Here is a 19,815-nt window from a genome sequence, read left to right as displayed (position 1 = left end):
TGCAATCCTCTTCCTCCTCTCAATTGGTGGGAATCTGCTGAAATAGGTAGAACTAGGAGGCTTTTCTTCAGCAGCAGCAGCATGAAAACAAAGCATTGTCATGCTTTCTGTACTTGAAATAGAAGTTTGTGTCTATAGAAAAAGACACTCGACCTCTTGTAATTTCTATAATTGATTAAATGTTTTTCATTTATTAGTTTAATTTAAATAGTTGAATTTATTTGTTTACATGTAAACAATGAAAATAAAAACAGATCTGTATTACAATTTCCATTTGTGGAAATTCTTCAAGAACCTGGATGAGCAAGTAATTGGTAGTCAATATCAAGTTAAATATAATATATTCACATACTAATATGCTCTGAAATTGATACAGGCCAAGCAGTTAAATACATAAAATCATTTTTTATGATATTCTACCGGATACCCAAAGCCTGAGTAGGGGACGGGACAGGTTGGACGACCCCAAACAAAACTGGCAGTCCTGCAGGCTTTCACTTTGCCGCTCACAAACACACAGATGTCAGACATGAATGCATAACAGACGGAGAGAGGAGGGGAGGGGCGTGAGGGTGGGGGTTCAAGTTTAAAAATACACAGAGCATGACATTTTTGGGGTTAAACCATGATATGCTGTTTCTACTAGTGGTAGTTGAAAACGTCTTTTATCTGTAACCTATGTAGTGTATAAAAACTGGCTTATTCTATAATCTCCCTCCCACCATAGAAATGGCTCATTAACAGTATATAATCAAATGTGGGAAAAGAAATGGAAAAATCGAAAAATGTAATTAACCCTGGAGTTAAATTACACTTGAAAGTAGCACTTCTATTATTATGTCAAATAAAAGACAACCCTTATTTCTCAGAAAGGTTCCAGTTCGACGCAAACTATGTATAGACACGCCCATGTTTCAGTTACACCAGAGGCACCACAAAATAGAGGCAGCTTCCGTATACATACAAACACAAACACGCTAACAGGCACAACAGTTTGACACCAGCAGTGTGTGTACGCTACCCCAGGCGGGGCTCTGGGTCCCTGCTGTTGGCCGTCTGGTTCCATGCCTGCTCTACCTGTGTTTAAAAGGGGCGGCCCCCGTGCTCAGACCTCAGAGTGCAGGCTGGGCTGGGCCCCTTAGGGCTTTCATGGTGTGGGTGCCATGCAGCGGACGCCTTTTGTTACAGGCTGGGTGGCAAGAGGAGGAGGAACCAATGTCGGGGGGGGGTGGAGGGACGGAGAAAAAAAAAAAAAGAGTAATGCTATGAGTCATTCTGCATTAGCAGCAGGGGAGAGAGACAGGGAGAGGGGGGAGAGTGGGGGGGGCAGCGAAGGGAGAGAATACTTTTGCATGTTGTATGAAGCTAGACGCCATATGCCATCCGAGCTGGGCTGCCTCCTGAGTCAGGGCTCTTGGTTTGACAGGCCTGTGCTTGCCCCCTCCTCACCCCCAGCGCTACCCCCTTCTCCCCTAGCTAACACCCTCCTCCCTCTGGGCCCTCGTAGGCTCCAGCAATGGGCTGGGCAATTGCTTTGGTTGTGCATGGACTGCGCTCTGTGTATTTGTGTGTGCGTATTGGAGGGGGGGGGGGGGGTACTCAGTGATCTGAACACATCGGACATTGTCGTGAGTCCCGGCAGGAACAGCTGGTCAGCTGGAGAGCAGGGCGGGAGGGGGGTAGGGATAAGGAGTGGGAAGAGATGGGAGGCAGTGCGCTACGCTGATAATGGGATTAGGTTAAAACATTCAGTGGGGGAGAGACCCCTCCTCCCCGCGTAGCCCCCCAAAATACTGCGTAAACTCTCAACCGCTCTATCAAAGCCAATGCCAGCCTCCGCCCAAACCACCCTGGCCAACTCCAAGCAGGGACACTTCAACTCAGAAATGGCCCCCCAACTACCTTCCCCACTCCACATCAGCCAACTGCCTCCAACTAAAAGGCTTGTATCCAGTACATATGGACACACTACCAGATAGCTAATATAAGTTGCACCACATGTCATGGTGATGTATTAACCCTCCCTATAAGAATGTTACTGTATATTAGAAACAACTCTTGGCTAAAAACAAGTCCTTTTAGTTGGCCAGTCCCGTTTCCATAAACAGGAAGTTGGCTAGTTATCCTCATATCAGCTCAGACCATTGCATGAAACCAGCATATAATGACTAGCTTGGCGTCTCACTGTGCCCAGTCAAGCACTGTGTTCCACAGTGATATAGACGGCTGAGTATTATCTATGAGACTGCCGACAGTTATGGCACAACAGCTGGCAAATTAGACCGATCAACGATGCTAAATAATTCATGTGAGACAACACTAACATGGCAGATCCTATTCACGACATCCTATCATGCATACAGGCGCACTTTCATCTCCGCTAGGTGAGGAATCTTACAGTATACAAAAGGACACACTGCTGTTGGACAAAGACACAGTGAGAGTGGGACAATAACTTGCTCAGAAGGGGTGTGAGAATATGTCATTACCAATGCAGTGACTGTAATTATTATGATGGCGTCGGTGGGGGGGCAGCAACAGCACACAAAGGAGTGCATAGAAGATCTCATGTCCATTATGTTTTTCAGTATACGTCAATTGAAATTATGTACATCTCGTTTTGGCATTCAGGGGAGTAAGGGGACTGTAGATATGCTCACACAAGCCTGTGAGGGAACATGACAGACTTCAGCACTGAAAGGATCAAGCATCCCTCTCTTCTTTCTGCTACTGCACACACACACACACACACACACACACACACACACACACACACACACACACACACACACACACACACACACACACACACACACACACACACACACACACACACACACACACACACACACACCTAAAAGCCTGGCTCGCATGACTGGCGATGGGCAGAAACAGATTATGGTTATTGATCGCTGCCTGGAGATGGATCTGTGTGTGTGTGTGTGTGTGCGTGTATGTGTTTACGTGTGTGTCAGAGCAGAGGATTGGGACTAAGGGCAGTGTGCAAAAACTATTGATTTTGTCCAGTAGGGAGGCTATGTCTCTGAATCAAGGTCAGTTTTACACTGTCTCACCTATTAGAAACTTGCCATTTCCCCGACACACACGCACAGACAATTTTTAGCCTCAACAATACCGCCCCCCATCACAAAGAGCGATGGACGGCACATCAGACTCAAGTGCTTGTTGAAGAGAGAAATGAATCCCGGCTCCTGGGTGAAAACATTATTCTACAGTGACAGTATGAAGGAGCTTCATGATACAGTAAATGGCAGCAGACAGCGAAGCCATTCAGTGACGGGCTGGGTTCAGGTGACACAGACAAACTCATTGTGTCTTCCAAGCCAATCTATCGAACATTGTGTGCCTGCAGTAAGTACCGTAAACAAAATTACATTCATCCATTCTACTCCGGTGCTGATGGAAAAAGAATGGTGTTTCTACAAACACTTAAAAGGGAAAATCCGCTACCAATCAGTGGATGTCCAATCAGTGCTGATGGGGGCCCATCCGGAGGCAGAGGCTGGGAAGCTCAAACAGCAGCCTTTAAATATTCTACGTCACTGTCATGTCAAATGCAATAAAAACAACTGATTTTAATTCTGCAAACTCAACTCTCTGCGTCAATACAGCACACACTGAGGAATCTATCGCCTCAATATACAACATTTACCATCCACACTGAATGGACGTCCACATAAAAAAGGTGGCGATGTTTCCCCTTTAAGTTGTTTTAGATTGAACATTTTGTGGTCTCAATTATTCAAAATGCCGCTGTGAAGGGTGGACTAGTTGCAGACAATACACTTAGGACACACAAAGCCAGACCAGCTGCATTTTCCATCAGGCACGTAAATAATAGATGATACATTACGAGTTGTCTGCGAGGGGGCTTGTGATATGATGCAAGGCCGTGGTTGTGTCTTCTTGACGGAAGAAATTGACACAAATTCTAACTGACACTGAGAGCTGGACCCTGTGCGAGAAAACAAGTACACAGATTACACAAACCCTCACAGTTCAGAGATTGAAGAAAAGGAGAGAGTAGGAGACAGAGGATGTGATGAGCAGAAAGAAAGACAGCGATGTGGGGGGGGGGGGTCTATCTGAAAAACACTGTTGCTGGAGGTCATTTTTCAATATCAAATCCTATTAGCCTGAGAGATCCTGTGAGCGTTGCGGCAGACTGCTGGAGTACTCTCGAGCCTCGCGACAGAGCGAGAGAGGGGGCCACAGTGCCATACTGGCCTTTTATCTGGACACACAGGGGTCATATAGCTTCTCTTTGAAGAAATATTCAACTAATTACCTTCGAGAGTGGCCTCACGGGCAGAGAGGACAGTGTGGATTGTTAAGGCATTGTGAAGGGGTAAAGTAAGGATGAGGATTTTCCATCTCGCACAAAAAAAAAAAACACATCCCAGAAAAAAAAGGAGATAAAGAGCCTGAGAAAATGGAAGAATGACGACTGGAGAGAGGGAAAAGAGCAAAAGGCTGGTATAATACAACAGCAAATCCAATGGAAATATAAAAGAGCAACTCCACAAGACTTTTGCTTATGGTTTATGCCAGCGCTGATCATTGTGCCAGTCAGGACATTCTCTTAAAACCTAAAAACGGGCTAATCACATGGCATACACCACACGTACCATTTTTGGCTATTCATTAGTTAATACATCGCTTGTGTCCTGACAAGCTCTCAAGCTAGGCAGAAAAAAAAAACAGACATGCAGATACTCATGCTGGCTGTGTGCTTCGCCTGGCACATCCATTCATCTCCACTCTTGGAGTGTGCGAGGCCTGGCAGCCTATCAGTGCCAGAGCTCTAGAGGCAGCGCTTATCTCCTCTCATAGATCATGCCTTTGTGCTGTCTGCTCCTCTGCTCCTCTGCTAAGGAATGCCAGGTAAGGCTTTTGTGGCCCAGCACAGTCCCGGTACTGTCCCCCCCCCCCCCCCCTTTACCCCCTGAGGCTCACAGAGGAAGGCAGGCCTGTGGCTGGCCCCCCTCTGGCACCGAGAGTCACACTGGGCTAATTCACTTGGCGTCGGGTAACAGACATCTGTCACTCAGGATTCCCCCGGGGACGCACAGACAAGGCCTGATGTGGGGGGGGGGATGTGATGCACTGTGAAACGCATACGGACAGACGCATACTTACACACACCCAAGTGTAAACAAAACAACATACGCAAGGTGTGTTGTAGGATAATTAAAGAACAAAAGCCTTTTTTGGGGGTAAATGACAAAGATACATAGACCTCGGAATAATTCAAAAACATTTCAAATATGTCAACGTTTCAAAAACAGTAGAAGCAACCCTTCCACCCAAATGAAACCTCCTCGGGGGAGGTTTCTATAGCAACCGCCAGAGGGGCAGCGTGGTTCTGGTGAGGCGGTGCCGTACATGCTGTCCGAGGAGGAGCGGGGCGTTGAGGGAGATCAGGTTTCCCCCTCCAGGGGCCATCCTGACTCTGCCCCCCATCTCGCCCCCCATCTCACCCCCCTCCCCCCCCCCCCCCCCCCCCCCCCCCCAACTCTGCGCTGCTGGCATTCACATGCTAATTCATCACCATTGGTGATTACACTCCCTTTAAACCAACTGACAACTACAGCTGGAGTCAGGCTCTTAACGGCACACTGTTGGATGGATGGGTGGTGGGATGAGGGCGAGTGTGTGTGTGTGTGTGTGTGTGTGTGTGTGTGTGTGTGTGTCTGTATGCACTTGTATGTGTTTGTTGAGGGTGCTCTTATTTTGCCTCTCCGTGTGCTCCATAAAACGGTAGTGATAGATGATGACACATTATCTGCGCTCCTGGCCAAAAGAGCCTCACACAACCTCCCATGCTGCTCCAGGCTGTGAAACAGCCCCGGCCTAATAGCTGTATGTAAATCAGCCAGCCCATAAAGATCACTGTCAGCACTCAGCTGTGTGCGTTGGCTGACGTGACAGGCACGCCACATGTCTCAATGAATTTACCCAAACGGGCCACTGGTGGTGCTGAACATTTAAGCTCAGTGGTGCGACGCATCTAATGCAATCATCATAAAAACATGGCTAAATGTCTGCTCATAACCTTAATGGTCTCAGCTGTGTGTGCAATCAACGGTTGATTTTGAAAGAATCGTTGCATTCCTCTGACGAGCCATGCATGGTATGGGACGGTGAACAGTAAATGAAGCAGGAGGCTTGAGGAGTAAAGGATACAAGCTCTGGTAGAGAGTCAGCCGGGACTTGACAGCTCTGCTGGCATTGATACAGGTGGCCCGCACCAAGCTTGGCAGCAGCGTCCCGGTGATGATGGCGCCGTTAAACAGCGGACCGAAGAAAGGAACCTGGGGAAGAAAGAAGAAAAGAATGAGAACTTGAGACAACTTGACAATCCAAAGCTAATTTGGCCAGTGTCCTGTCATTGTGTATGTAAGCTTCCACAAATTAGAAAGGATTAAAAACTTTGTTGTTCTTCTTTCTTTCTTTTTTTTTGTTTTAACCGTTTCTCCATCTGTTTAGGGCAAGGGTTCAAGATGAAATTGAATTTTTACCTAACTTTGCATGACAACCACACATATCTAGTGTGAATCAATGTTAGGCAAATTAAATTAAAATGACAATCAATACTAAACAAAGCCCTCATATTGAGCTACCGAACAAACACAAAGGGGCAATATGCATTTTAGTGGCAGCGTGTGATTGTGTGTGGGTACACGCGTCTGTTCATGCATATTGGAAAGGGGCCCTTAATCACTGAAGCTCAATGGTCGTTGACCTGGAAGTTGACGTGAATGTCAAAGTCTCCAAAAGGTCCTGCTGTCTTCAACTTGGTAGTTCAGCTAGTATAATAACCAGTCAAATTATACAATAAATGGATTTTCGCCAGAACTGATACGGACCAATTAACTTAATCACACGCTAGTAAACTTGGGTGAACACTGTGTAAACTAACATCACAGAAGTCTGAGTAGATAGCTTTACAAGTTGTTGGAGGTGGAGGCAGTTTAAGTTTTCCAAGTCTGGAAGAATGTGCTGGCTTGCATGGGTTGGGGTTTTGGGTGCTTTGACTTTAGAGAAAATGTTTTACGCACTTATGTGAACCATCTGCAACCATTGAAGTATTTAATCGTGATGCACACTTGTCTTTGTGTGGTCATTGTTAGGATTAAAAGGGAAAATTTCAGCAGAAAGAGTCAGAGGCGGCTGCGCGCAATGCATCCTGGTACATGTAGGCACGGCAAGCTCCGGAGAACTCTCGGTCAATACAGCACGCACTGAGGAATTTATTACTTCAACTGAATACATTTAACCAACACTGATTGGACATCCACATAAAAGAGGGCGGATCTAAACAGTCTCTCACAGCGTCTTAATATATGCAGTTAGGGTTATATCATTTAGATAGATTTAGAATGTAACTACGATCATTTATATGGGTAATAACGTTTATATGTAACAGAGTAAATAACTGACATACACGGTAAAATAATTAACACCATTTGAAATAAATACACCCCACTATGGTAATACATAAGAGTGAATTCTAGGGGTTGGTCTATGACTATCAAAACACAATAATTGTGGTCCATGTGGTCCATGATTTAAATTAAGTCATTTCTTAATAGGGTATTAGATCCTCTGGGGCTGTTGTTATACTCCGTACTGTCCTATTAAAAATAAGCTGAGATTCTATTGTTTATCGTATTATATTATGTATTTCGGTCATCTTTGAAAAATGACTCGTTTAAAAGACCACGTTAAAGATGATCAATGCCCTCCGTGAGGAACACAAAACAAATTACATTATTTGCTTTTCATCTGAATAAAGTTCAAATAGAACATATTGTGAATATATCTGAACATCTGAAGGCAGACATTCTCAGAGAAAGATATGTCACTATTCTCTAGAAGGCCACGCATCGAGTGCAGTACTTCAGAGTAGCCAAGATGAAAGCTAGTCAGCAAGGGATGGCCATCTCTGAGAGCACATACCCACAGTGTGGGTAATAATGCACAGCTGGAGTAGAGGAAACTGAGAGCCTTCAGACAGAAACCCGAACAGGAGAAAGGACATATAAAACTCACGGCAAAGTCTGAATAGAAAGCGAGGAGAAAGGCTTGCTTTAACTCGTGAACAGAGACTGGAAATTAGTGCAGTGCTGAAAATAGCCAGAGTGGTTTTCTTGCTAAGTGTGCCTGGAGACTAAGACACTTTGACATGTTTAACATCAAAGTGTGATTTCCCCCTCAGGTCCGAGCATAAGTCCACCCACTGCATCATTTAAAAGAAATGCAGAAAAGTGGACAAGGGGGCAGAGAGATTAAACAGAGCGCACTTCCGTTTGACGAAAAGCTTTCATGCACCTTGAAATGAGAATTACACCCCACGGTCACTCCGCCTCACTCTCCCCCGCTGGGAGACTACTTTGACTGGAGGAAGTGGGCACTGGATGTAGCAACTTGAATTCAGCCAGCACTAAACCCTAGCACCTCTGTCTCCGGAGAGTCCGTCCGCTCTCCTGCCGGCTGAAGTCTCCCAGCGGCGGGGAGCAGGGACCCAGATTTTGTAAATCAGCGATTCTTGATTAGATCAGAAATTACTTTGCAATATATGGGCTTTCTAAAAACAGTAGCTGCTGTTTAGAGGCATTCTTTTAACCGTGAAATGCAGATTTTTTTATAAATTTGGTAAGAAATGTAAATATTAACCGCAGCGTTGTGTTTTCAAAAGTCATATAATACAGTTTAAAGCTTAAAAACATGAAGTCACTCCTTGAATTCATTATTTATTAATTATTGTAAGTTATTTAAGTCATAGAAAGGGGTGGGACCTTATAGGCGTTTTCAAACACATACAATTGATGTATTTGGTATATTTAGATTTTGCTGTATGTTTACTGTTCATTTTATTGGTTAATCTTGTTTTGTTTTCTCATTATTTGTTACATATTTATCAAAATAAACCTTTCTTATCTAATCTGAAAAGCATTAGTATAATAAGGAAAAGAAGCTCACTTAAAAATTGTTTGACCACATGCAATAAAAGTAACTTCCCACTTCCATTGAGTTGATCCATCTTGTAATGTGTGTAGTTTATTATAGTCACTGACTGCAGTGGCTTACCTGTGGTTTCTTCATGATCTGGATGAAGTACATGTGGTTCTTCATTGGGTAGATGATAATCAGCACGTCTCCAAAATCAGTTGGGATGATGCCCCGTCGGTAGTCCCTGGTGTGCTCGGACCACACTATGTGCACCTCGTCATTTCCCAGGTGACGCAGCTGTAAACAAACAAAATCAGTCTAATCAGGTTTCTGGCGATATGTGTTCTTATCATCATCATCCTACAGTGACGATGACAAGAACACATATTTAGTGAGATCAGGGCATGTCGCTAGGTTCAACCAGCCAGTTCCTTCAGCTCACACGTCTTAGAGTGAACTAAGGTATAAGTGGTATAGGAGGTATGTGGAAGGGGATAATTAAACATGATTTACTGTACGTATCCTGAAGATAAAACATTATTGCAGCAGGAGCAAGAGCAAGGTGACTGCTTACAACAAGTCTAAATCATAAACTTTGTTTGAAAACAATGGTTTAAATCGGGGTCTGGGCTCTGGTTTTGACTCTTTTTATAGGTTTTTCATTACAAATTCAAATTGCAAACATAAAATGAGCAAAATTGAGCATTTCAAAACCAAATAATTTGAATCCAATTGACTTTCCCCATCATAGATTAAATTGCTTCCCATTTCCACGCTATTCACAAACCCAAATGAAACTGGGCAGGACAAGAACGTATATTTAAATGACAGGAAATTGACGGATGCCAGCTAGAAATAGGTAAACAGCTCCCCCTTTTCCGAAGTAAAACAGAGGGACACAGTCACAGTATATTCTCCCTGTATTCCGTAGATCACTTTTGCCTCTTTTCACTGCACGGTTGGGCTCGACTCGACTCACTTTCGGTACCAGGTCCTTTTCTCTTTTTCGTTTTCCACTGCGGATAGTAGCTGGTAGCACAGTGATGTTTTCTGGGGTATCATGGACACTGAAAAGTGAGCCTCTACTCAGAAGAAAACATCTGCCAATGTACTGTGGGCCTAATGAGCCATTAAGAAACATGCCCTCGCCACCAAAAATGCAATTAGCACATTCTATTATAAACCCTTAATTATGGTAATACAGTAATCTTAAACAAATCCACGGCATGCTGATTACTGGAGCTCGCCAGTTCTGTCCAAGGATCAGCAGGTACCAACCAGGTCAGTCACTGGGACAATTTCAGAGAAAATGTTGAATATGCATTTGCGGTAGACAATTAACACGGGGATGTTAATTTGGGTTAAGATATTAGCATTTGGATGAGCTTAATAACAAGTTTAATGAGGATGCTTATGCTCTAGTCAATCATCTTCTGCACCCGCCTAGTTACTCCTTTGTTAATCACATCCAAATGTTTGAGACTTCTTTTATAAAATGGGATTCAAGTCAAAGGCTCTTGTCCAATTAGCCCTCTTTGACCTCCCACCCAGCCAATGGGCTTCACACATATGGAGACAGCAGACCAGAGGACCGCAGAACACAAGAGGCTCCTTATCAAAACAACCTGCAGCAGCCCAGTTAAGCTGTGGTGCCTGGGGGTGAATGTGATAGCTAAGGCACCCGTCTATTTCCCTCTCTTTCCCCAGATACACACACACACACACGCACACACACTCTACATGGCCTGACCCCAGCCCTGCAGGTCGTTTCTCTAACCGCATTACTGAAGCCAGCTGCTACTGCTGCAGCCTGCTCTGCCCTAAATCCCACAATTGGATTGAGGAATTCATGGTTTTCCCTCTTTTCTTTTTGGTTTAGCTGGTTATTTTTTTTACCCTCCATCGTCTTCAAACAGGCAATCTGCCCAGCGAGAGCTCCCCCAACCCGTCACTCCCACCACGGTATGCCTCTACGGTTACAGGCATTAAAGTGGGTGACTGCTGGACTAAAAGTGTTATTTTTGAATTGGAAACATCCTACTTGGAGACAGACGAAGTCCGTTTCTCAATGAATTTCTTCACCCCACTTCCTCTTCTCTCTGCCCTGACATCTTTTTCTGACGCAGTCATGCACGAAGCCAGCCTGCCAATTTCTGTGCAGCCCGTGAGAGATCTGTGCAAGGTGAGCCTGAGCAATTACAGAAGTTCCCCGTGAAATGGATGGAAGAGGAGTGGCAGCACACTCTACTCTGGGCATGGCTATCCCTCCAGCGCCTCACTCTGGCCAACCCAAAACCCAAAATCTTTACTCAGGCTAACTAATTTTTTGTGGCCACTAAGCACATGTTCAGGATGGGTTTGGAATGAGTATGGGGTTATTTGCGAGACGGAGAGGGGGAGGGTCTGTGGAGGACTGGAGGGGGTTGGATATGAGGAGAGTCTGATGAATTTCCCTTCTCAGCAGGGTACTGTATGAGAAGATTGGCAGCACGGGCAGAGGCCTTGCGGCTCATTTCTTCGTGCTAACTGCTACTGGTACACTACAGCTCAGAATCCCACTGCAGAACCCAATCGATCGCTCCTGTGGCGGCAGCAGGAATTGGATAAAAGGATCCTGCCGGCATCCGGCCGGCGCCTGCCCTGGCAGGGAGAGCTAATGGCTGAATCCAGGCCCTGGTCACAGCACACAGGGAGGGGGGCAGGGGCTAGCAGAATCATAGTCATTACCGCAGCGGCACATGCCCTCTCTTCACTCACGCGCCTGCGACTCTCTACTCCTCAGGTCTGAATGGCCAGGGTCACTAATCAATGCCCGCACTCTGGAGTCACACCTCCTGATCACAGCTTAACACAGAGCTGAAGGCTACAACAACATACTGCTATGGGCAGGCAGCACTGTGTAGCCATTTCACCGCATCAAGCAGGCAAAGCAGTATTCTTCGTATTTCTGACATACTCTGGATTTGAGGTGTGCAATTATGATTATCCAAATGTCACGGACAGGCGGGAAAGTTATCGTAACAAAGGTTAAAAACAGATAAAAAAAACACAGACAGGACTTTTGTTACCTTTTTGGTGAGGCAGTCATTGGAATCAGATGGCATGCGAGTGGAGACGTGGAAGATGGTTTCCACGGTGGAGGTAGCATAGTAAGGAGCTGTCAGACCCGTGCTGCCGTTCCTCTGGAGGCCACCCATAAAGCCACAGTGTGTGGCCAGGTCCACCTGAGGGACACATGTACAGTTTAATGCGTTCCGAGGGTGAGAATGTGTTCATATATTTGGGCTGTATCTGCGGAAGGCAGAGGATGTGTTGATTTGAGGGTGTGGTTGTCGGCACCTCCCATCCCAGTCCAGACACAAAGTCCTCATAGGCCTGGCTGCCTGCGCTGTTGGACAAGATGGAGCACTTGTCCTCTTGGCCCTCTCCAATGTAGAACACAGCAATCTTGTGTGTCTCTCGGCTACAGAACAAAACACATAGTAGCCTATATTAAAAAACAATTTTAGAAGCACAACAGAACTTGAAAAGCTTTTCACTACTCTTGCCACTCAAGTCCAATGACTCTAAAGACTACACCTTGTTTTTCAAGGTAAATTGTGTGTCTCAGTGGAATTGAATTGTTAAAAAAACAAGTTTTTCCTGCACATTCTATCACTATCCCTCCGGCTCGAACATGATTTTAAAAAGGATGGCAGCGAAGGCCCCCCCCCGTCTCCTTTCCCTGTTGCCATGGCAGTACATCACGCTGGGGTAGATTTAGGGCACTTTGCATGCTTGCGCACAGGTTGTTTTTGCCCAACCGAGTCGGGCCATCTGGGAGAATGAAGTCTAGTCCTGAGGGAAATCGTTAATAAGCTCCCGTCATAAGCAATGTGTGGTGTACATATTGATTGGACTAAGAGAGGCACAGTAAGAGGAGGACAGCAAGAGTGATAGTGAGAGACTTCCAGGGCTGTGATCAACAGGAGATGGTACAAATTAGAAAGATCATTGGGGAGGAAGGGAGGGAGGGGGCAATATAATCAGCATGGACCAACTCTGTGATTTATAACCTGTGTTAATTTAATGTAGAAATAGGTTTACCATAGGGCTGCAGTGACAATTTGATGATTAGCAGATACATAGAGAGAGATATAGAGAGATAAACAGATGAAGGTATTACCACTGCCTGGAATCCAAGTTCTTCAGTTCCCTTAAGAGTTTGGAGTTCTTCTTCAACAAATGGAAACTTTTCCTGTTTGACAAAAACAGTGTCGATTACATGCGATATTTTCAATTCTGCATGAATAGCCATCTGTGAAATAACAAAGTGGCATGACGTAGAAGCAAATTGTCCTAAAAAAAATGTTTTCAACCTAAGTTTTGTTTTTCAGACATGATTAACAAAGGTAAAAAAGGTCACAGGTGCAAACAGCAATCTCCTACTAGCTGTGTGCACGTTGCACCATCACCATTAAGAGGTGTAAGCTTTTCATTTACGGGGAGGCATGGAAAAGATGTGGCTCTGCAAGGTAGACCTTAGTGCAAACAGCTGGGCACTTTTGCCCTGTGGAGAGGAGATTAAGACACTCTAGACTGCACAGTGCTTTTAGCTTTGCTCTTTCTGTCTTTGAGTAACGAGCCAACAGCTGAGTTACTTTGAGGAGGAATCATGTAACTTGGGTTCAAAAACACAATGTTGTGTGTTATTGTCTCTGTCATGCCACTTACATTTATGATGTGGTTTGCAGACTGAATGATAAAGAAATACATTGAGAGCAACAGGCCCCTGTATGACTTCTTACAACCCCATTTGTCTCTTTTTTCTTCTAGTACAGTGCAATTCAGAGCACTTAATGAAGCCAACTTCATTTGCTAGTGTACCTGCGGTCCCACGAGTTCATGCCAAGGTCATTAAGCAGCAGCCGGCAGAAGTAGAAAGGAGCTTTTGGTTCCTGGTGGGAGGGTTCCCTCTGGCAGGCAGCCCGAAAGCTGACATCAGCATCCCACCTCCTCACTTGCTCGTCCTCCTGCTGAGTCTGACGCAGAATGGCCTCCAGGATGGCGCTCTCTTGCTCTAGGTTCATGCCATGGGGCGAGGAGGCGGGCTGGTTGAGCCTGAGCTGTGGCTGGGGCAGGCATTCTGGGCTGCTGTGGCCCAGGTTCTCCAAAAGCATATCCAGAATATCCGCCTCCTCCTCCTCCTCCTCACAGCAGTCAGAGAGGGAGTCCGAGACGGAGCAATGGTGTTTGTACGGCCCCTTTGTTGGAGAGTTGGGCTGGTTTCTGCTGTGAGAGGCAGTATTGGTCGTCGACAGAGGGCGATCGACTGCATTAAAAACGTCTGCATCAACAGAGTCTTCCTCGGTGGTGCAGTAGAGGATTGCGCCATCCCACGAGTATTTGCCCGAGATGTCCCGGACGATGACGCGCACTTGGGAGGATGGTTGGGGGGGCTGTCCGACAGTGGGGGTCTCGGCGGGGATCTGCAGGTAGGACACCAGCGTGCTGTCGTTGAAGACGAACAGCTGCAGGTTGGGGCTTTTGAAGACCTCGGAGGACAGCTCGGACGACTCCACATACGGGTTGTCGTGGTTCTCGCTCACGAGGCTGTGGAGAAGGGCGGGGCCGCCGCTCAGTGGATGGTGGCCCAGATGGTTCACCAGGTGTGTCATGACCATCCGCGCTGTCAGGGGAATCAACTCCATGTTCCGACGGCGCTTTTCTGGTGAAAGAACGAAGGCAGGGAGACAAAAATACTGAGGCCCTGGCTGAAGGAAAATACACGCGAGAAAGTGTGAAACCTAGTCAATGGTTAAAGTTACTGATGGGTTCAGAATAAAGCTGCACGGCTTTCTTTTGTAATACGTCGTATGGACAGATTTCAAAGCCCCACATTTGTGTGTAGACATGCTATCATCTGTTAGCTCTTTTTTTTTTATACAAAGCCAAATCTCATTCATGATTACTAACAGGCGTATTTTATTCATTTCTCACAATAGCTTGGCCAGCACACCTCTGAGTAGGTAGCATCTAATCATGAGAGACAACTTTCAAAAGCCCATTGAGTCATCTTACAATGGACAAGCGTTGAGACTGGCTGAGTGCTAATGAGAACCACCATCTTTACATGCTGCTTAATAGGACTCTACTTAGTGAACTGCATTTATTTTTTACTCCCAAGTGCAAGGCATGCCGCGCTTTATTCTGCAATGATGTGGGAAAAACAAGAAGATGCACTCCTGCATTGTGACAGTGCTATCAATACCATCATCCCCCATCAAAGTGGAGAAAGCTCTTTAGAAAGCAGGCCAAGCTGCATTAGAGATGCACTAGCCCTTTGATGTGACTTGATCAATATGAGGTGGGGGACATGAATATAACTAGGCCGGCACTCTTTGGTTTGCCCTTTTGATAGTGTTTTGTTATTTCTACTAAGAATCTCTGCAGCTGTGCATCAGAGAGCAGAGGTGTGGTGAAATGTTCCGGACGAAAGCTACTGTTCAAATTTGACATTGTTTCAGGAGCCTGCACGTTGTATATGGGCTCTAAAGGACTTTTCGGAAGTTGAGGACACGAGGGAGAGAGAGAGGAATACGTTGCCTAATGGAATCACAAGGTCACAGCAAAGAAGGGAAAAAATCACATATTTATCTGAACCCCATAATGGGTCTTCTCTCTAGGGCTGAGTACTAATGCGAACATCAACCCTGTGATGGTTGATTTCCTTTTTATACTTTTAATAAGATATTGACATTTAATGGAGTGGCTCCAAATGGAAGGGCTACTCAGGGTTTGCTTTTCCCTGTAATCCTTTTTTGGATGTATTTTGGCGCAGGGGGGGGGGGGGGGGGGTTATGGGTCTCTGTTGTCTGTCAGAAGCTCAGCAGGAGCTGAAATAAAATAGTGTGTGAAAAAAGTGATCAGAGATTGCCAGCTGGGGATAAGCTATAATGTGACGGATTACATCCACCACTAACTGACAGGTTGTACTCTCTCACACGTCAATAAATCGTCATCGCCATTTTATCTGCCAGTCCAGTGCAATGCTGGAGGTAGTAAAACAAAAAAACAAAAATGAAAACCCAGAAGGCTCCATGTCCTTACCCTCAGCTACGGTGAGCAAGTTGCTGAAGTCGGTGGTGGTGGTCTGGGAGGGCGGCGGCTCGAAGCTCTTAACCTGACCCAACATGAGGTCATAGTCAGTGGACAAGTCTGACAGGCTGAGGAGGTAGTGGCTCTGTTGGGTGTGCAGGTTGGAGCCGGACACACAGCAGTGCAGCACCTGAGGAATCACAGAGGAAGGGTTAGGACTTAGTGATTCCTATGAAGTGTGCCTGGGTAGCTTTTCTACAGAATGACAGTGAAATGCACTTTGATGGCTGAACTTGAACTTTGATGTGTAAAAGACATCGTCCTGTTAGATGTGCTGGTGTCTGGTCAGCCGGGACAGTGACAGTCCTGCAGGCCTGCTACAGATCGACATGAACCAGGAGCATATGAAAGGGGAATATATGGTCCATTTACATCATAAGGCGATGGAGGAAGGGAGGGAGAGAAAAGAGGGTCTTTACTGCCACTAATCCATTTCTCCTGTGATGTGCGAGTGTATCGATCTACATAACAGATGGCAGAGCATCCGTTGGCAGGGCTAGATAAGACGCACTGGGGCAGTTGATTACAGCATTGGACAGGTTTACACTGTTTGATTTAATTAGGACTTTATCCCTGTGCTCAGCTCCCACCACAAACATGCACGCTCAGCCACACAGACAAACATACACACCTGTATACTGTATAATCTGAGTGGAGGGAAGGTGCCGCATAAGAGTGGCTCAAACATATGCCTAATGTATGTAAATGAGGGGGCCTCTCATTCAGAGTCGAGCAACTTGGGTAAAGCCATGCAAAGGCTAATCCCATTCAGTACACACATGCACTCAAACTTGGCAGAGAGACGCTCTGAGAGGCAGGCTGGCCCTGACATCTGAAACAGTATTGTGTGGGGCAATGTAGACAGTATGTGGATGATTCTACCGAGCAGACCTCTGGGTGCATGGGGGAGGGATTGAAGGCTTGAAGCTGAAAAGACCTGAACCAAACAGCTGCTACACCAAAGCCCCAAAGAGCTTCCTCCGTGGAGAGGTGGAGAGACAGAAAGGGAGGGGGGGGGGGGGGGGGGGACCCACAGCTGTGCTTGACAACTAAGTGACTGCACTTCGCATAGCAACAGTTCCTGGAAGGTAACACACAATGCATACTGTAGTTAAAGGGCCACATATTGTATGGACACGTGAATGCGCCTGTGTACACACATAAATCAAATAATAAAAAATGTAAACAGAGACAATGGTGTGCACATGCACAAATGCATCTCTCAACACACACACACACACACACACACGCACGCACGCACACGGTGGTGCAGCTGGCTGCCGAGGCAAGCTGAAAGAGCAGATGGAGAAGCTTGAGCAGAACTCCAGTGAACCAATGAGGTCTAATGCAATGTTGCCTTTTACATTGATCTGCATGCTGTTAGTCCCCAAAGACACTTTTCTCATCATCTCAGAATAAATAGCATGAAAACCTTTCCGTTAGCTGGTGTTTGATGGCTTGGTACATGTTCAATATAAAACTGTAATTAAAAGTTGAAGCATGAAAAAAATAAATGGACCCTCCTCCCGTGCTACCTTGTCAGTGACAGTGGCCAAGGATGGAATAAAAGGGAGATTACTTTTCTATTAGGGAAGCTATTCTCTGCTTGCTGAAGAGAATAATTAGCAGCCAAGGCATCGTTGGAAATTTATAGATTTTAGTCTTGATATTGCATTAATTTTGTCACACCTTGTGATGCTTTGCTTAATATATTATTTCCAATGAAACCAAGAGGGGCCATGCCTTTTGTGTGCTGATAGACAACCAATCATGCCTAATTGTCTTTGCTTCCATAGCAGCTGCAGTCGCTCTCATATTAAGACATATTCCATTCAAATCTCCAGGACAAGCGTTTATAGCCTGAGCTTATCAACTGGACAAAGGGTCCTGTTTGAATAATTGGACCATTTCTTATCAGGGGTGACATCCTTACAAAGATCTGCCGTTGACCGCATCTGCCCAGACAGGAGGGAATGAATAATACCTCATTCATTTGTGCCTGAAGCTCGGCCCTCATCCTCTGGGTCAGACCATAAAATAAAGCGTTAGGAGGGACAAATACGGAGAACTAGATTGAACACCGCATATTTTGCCTCTTTTAAGCAAATGCAGTGAATGCTACTACAAAGCAAGTTGAAGGGGTTTCCTGAATATGATAAATGCCAACCGCATGCGTCGGCTACGGCGGGTGCTCCTTTGCTGTTGTGCCACTATAATGTTAAATGAGGCATAGTCATGAGGTCACGGCGGAGGTGAGTCTAATTAAAGTGGCAAGCCCATTGGATGGGGAGGGGGTGGAGGTGTCAAAGCTTAAGTTATTGTGTCTGCAGGCAAAGACCATGTATGTTTCAAAAGATACTGGAAAGCAGACGGTAGTAAAAACATAGCCAGGTTTGTTTGTTGTAAACTTTTAGCTTTTCCCACCTCCCAGCTGCCAGTGAGGCTACCCACCCTGTAGATGTAGTCCAGCAGCGGGGCCTTGTGGGATGTGCGGTCCTCCAGCGAAGGCATGGTGATGGGTTCCAGCAGCAGACTCAGCGGAACGGCCATGCACCAGTCCAACAGGCAGAGCAGCAGTGACACCATCAACTGCGGAAGTGAGGAAGAAGTTTGGCCATCAAACAAACATATACATATATTATTACAGCAAAAAAAAGTAATGTAACAGCATGTAATCGACGAGAACCGCAAAGACAGAAAATCAAAAGATAGAGAGAGGTAAAGAGAACAAATCACTTCAGCTGAAACATTCCTCTGCAAATGCACAATTCCAACATGGCAGACCGATGGCTTTTAGATCTCAGCCACGTCTTGTCCTTTCCAACATGTACCTTTTTGTCTGCTTCCACTGTTGAGTGCTCTGCGCTCGGCAACAAAAAGGCTATTGTGGCCACAAAGATCTGTGTTGGGACAAATCAAGGAGAAAGATAATTGGATGACACACTCCTATTCATCAGCTGAGCCAGGGCTGTGTGCTAAAATGGATGTGATGCCACGGGATGTCGAGTGTGCATATGCATGCGTAATGACTCATGTAAGACTTGCGTTTAAAGGCTTAAGTGTCTTGATAGTAATTTCGCACTCAATTTCTTACTTATAATATGTTTTTACAGGCCCCCTAATGGCTACTGGCAATTTAACTGTGTGTGTGTGTGTGTGTGTGTGTGTGTGTGTGTGTGTGTGTTACCTCAATGATTTTCTTAGGCAGAGTGAGCTCCAACCTCTGGAGATGTTCCCAGTGAGAGATGAGCAGCTGAAACACGTCACAGGCCACTTGAGCCACGGCTTTGTTCCCAAACTGGACAAACAAGCAAATAAGAGGACGGGATAACAAACTGGTCAACGATGCAAAGCATTTGGCTCCTTTTAGAATAATCAGCGTTCACAGAGAGAACATCTTTGTTGATGAACCAGTATTTTTCGGTCATACATAGAATTTCTTGTGGTAGAAGAATGCTTTTTATTACGACTGCCGTGACATTGTTGCGGCTTACAAATTGCTATAAACAGATGTATGTATACGAATGCAGATAAATAAAAAAAAAAGCAAATAAAAAGCAAAATTGTTGTCAGGCGATTTTAGACATTTGCTCTCCACACAGACTTGCATGCAACCAAAGCCCGCTCAAAAGTGATTGGTCAGTAGTCTGACAACAAACAGAAACCAGAACATTTTTGATTCCAAAATCTTTTCCCGTTGCC

The 19,815-nt window shown here is 45.5% G+C and overlaps 1 protein-coding gene across 4 annotated transcripts in view; it reads right to left on the bottom strand.

Moving 5' to 3' along the window:
• Positions 1-19,815, bottom strand: part of ralgapa2 (Ral GTPase activating protein catalytic subunit alpha 2) — a gene marked incomplete at its 5' end in the record, with an annotated part of 84,000 nt that overhangs the window by 21,763 nt on the left and 42,422 nt on the right. For all 4 annotated transcript variants that reach the window (XM_079175198.1, XM_079175201.1, XM_079175199.1 and 1 more), the window contains 10 exons: positions 6,208-6,335; positions 9,115-9,273; positions 12,045-12,200; positions 12,316-12,439; positions 13,142-13,213; positions 13,843-14,683; positions 16,066-16,243; positions 18,565-18,702; positions 18,945-19,013; positions 19,301-19,411. In XM_079175198.1, the coding sequence (XP_079031324.1) occupies positions 6,208-6,335; positions 9,115-9,273; positions 12,045-12,200; positions 12,316-12,439; positions 13,142-13,213; positions 13,843-14,683; positions 16,066-16,243; positions 18,565-18,702; positions 18,945-19,013; positions 19,301-19,411 (1,976 nt within the window). The remainder of the gene's footprint in view (positions 1-6,207; positions 6,336-9,114; positions 9,274-12,044; positions 12,201-12,315; positions 12,440-13,141; positions 13,214-13,842; positions 14,684-16,065; positions 16,244-18,564; positions 18,703-18,944; positions 19,014-19,300; positions 19,412-19,815) is intronic.

The sequence above is a fragment of the Pholis gunnellus genome (assembly GCF_910591455.1).
Source record: "Pholis gunnellus genome assembly, chromosome: 15".
NCBI lineage: Eukaryota > Metazoa > Chordata > Actinopteri > Perciformes > Pholidae > Pholis > Pholis gunnellus.
This window is presented reverse-complemented; position numbering and strand designations above follow the sequence as displayed.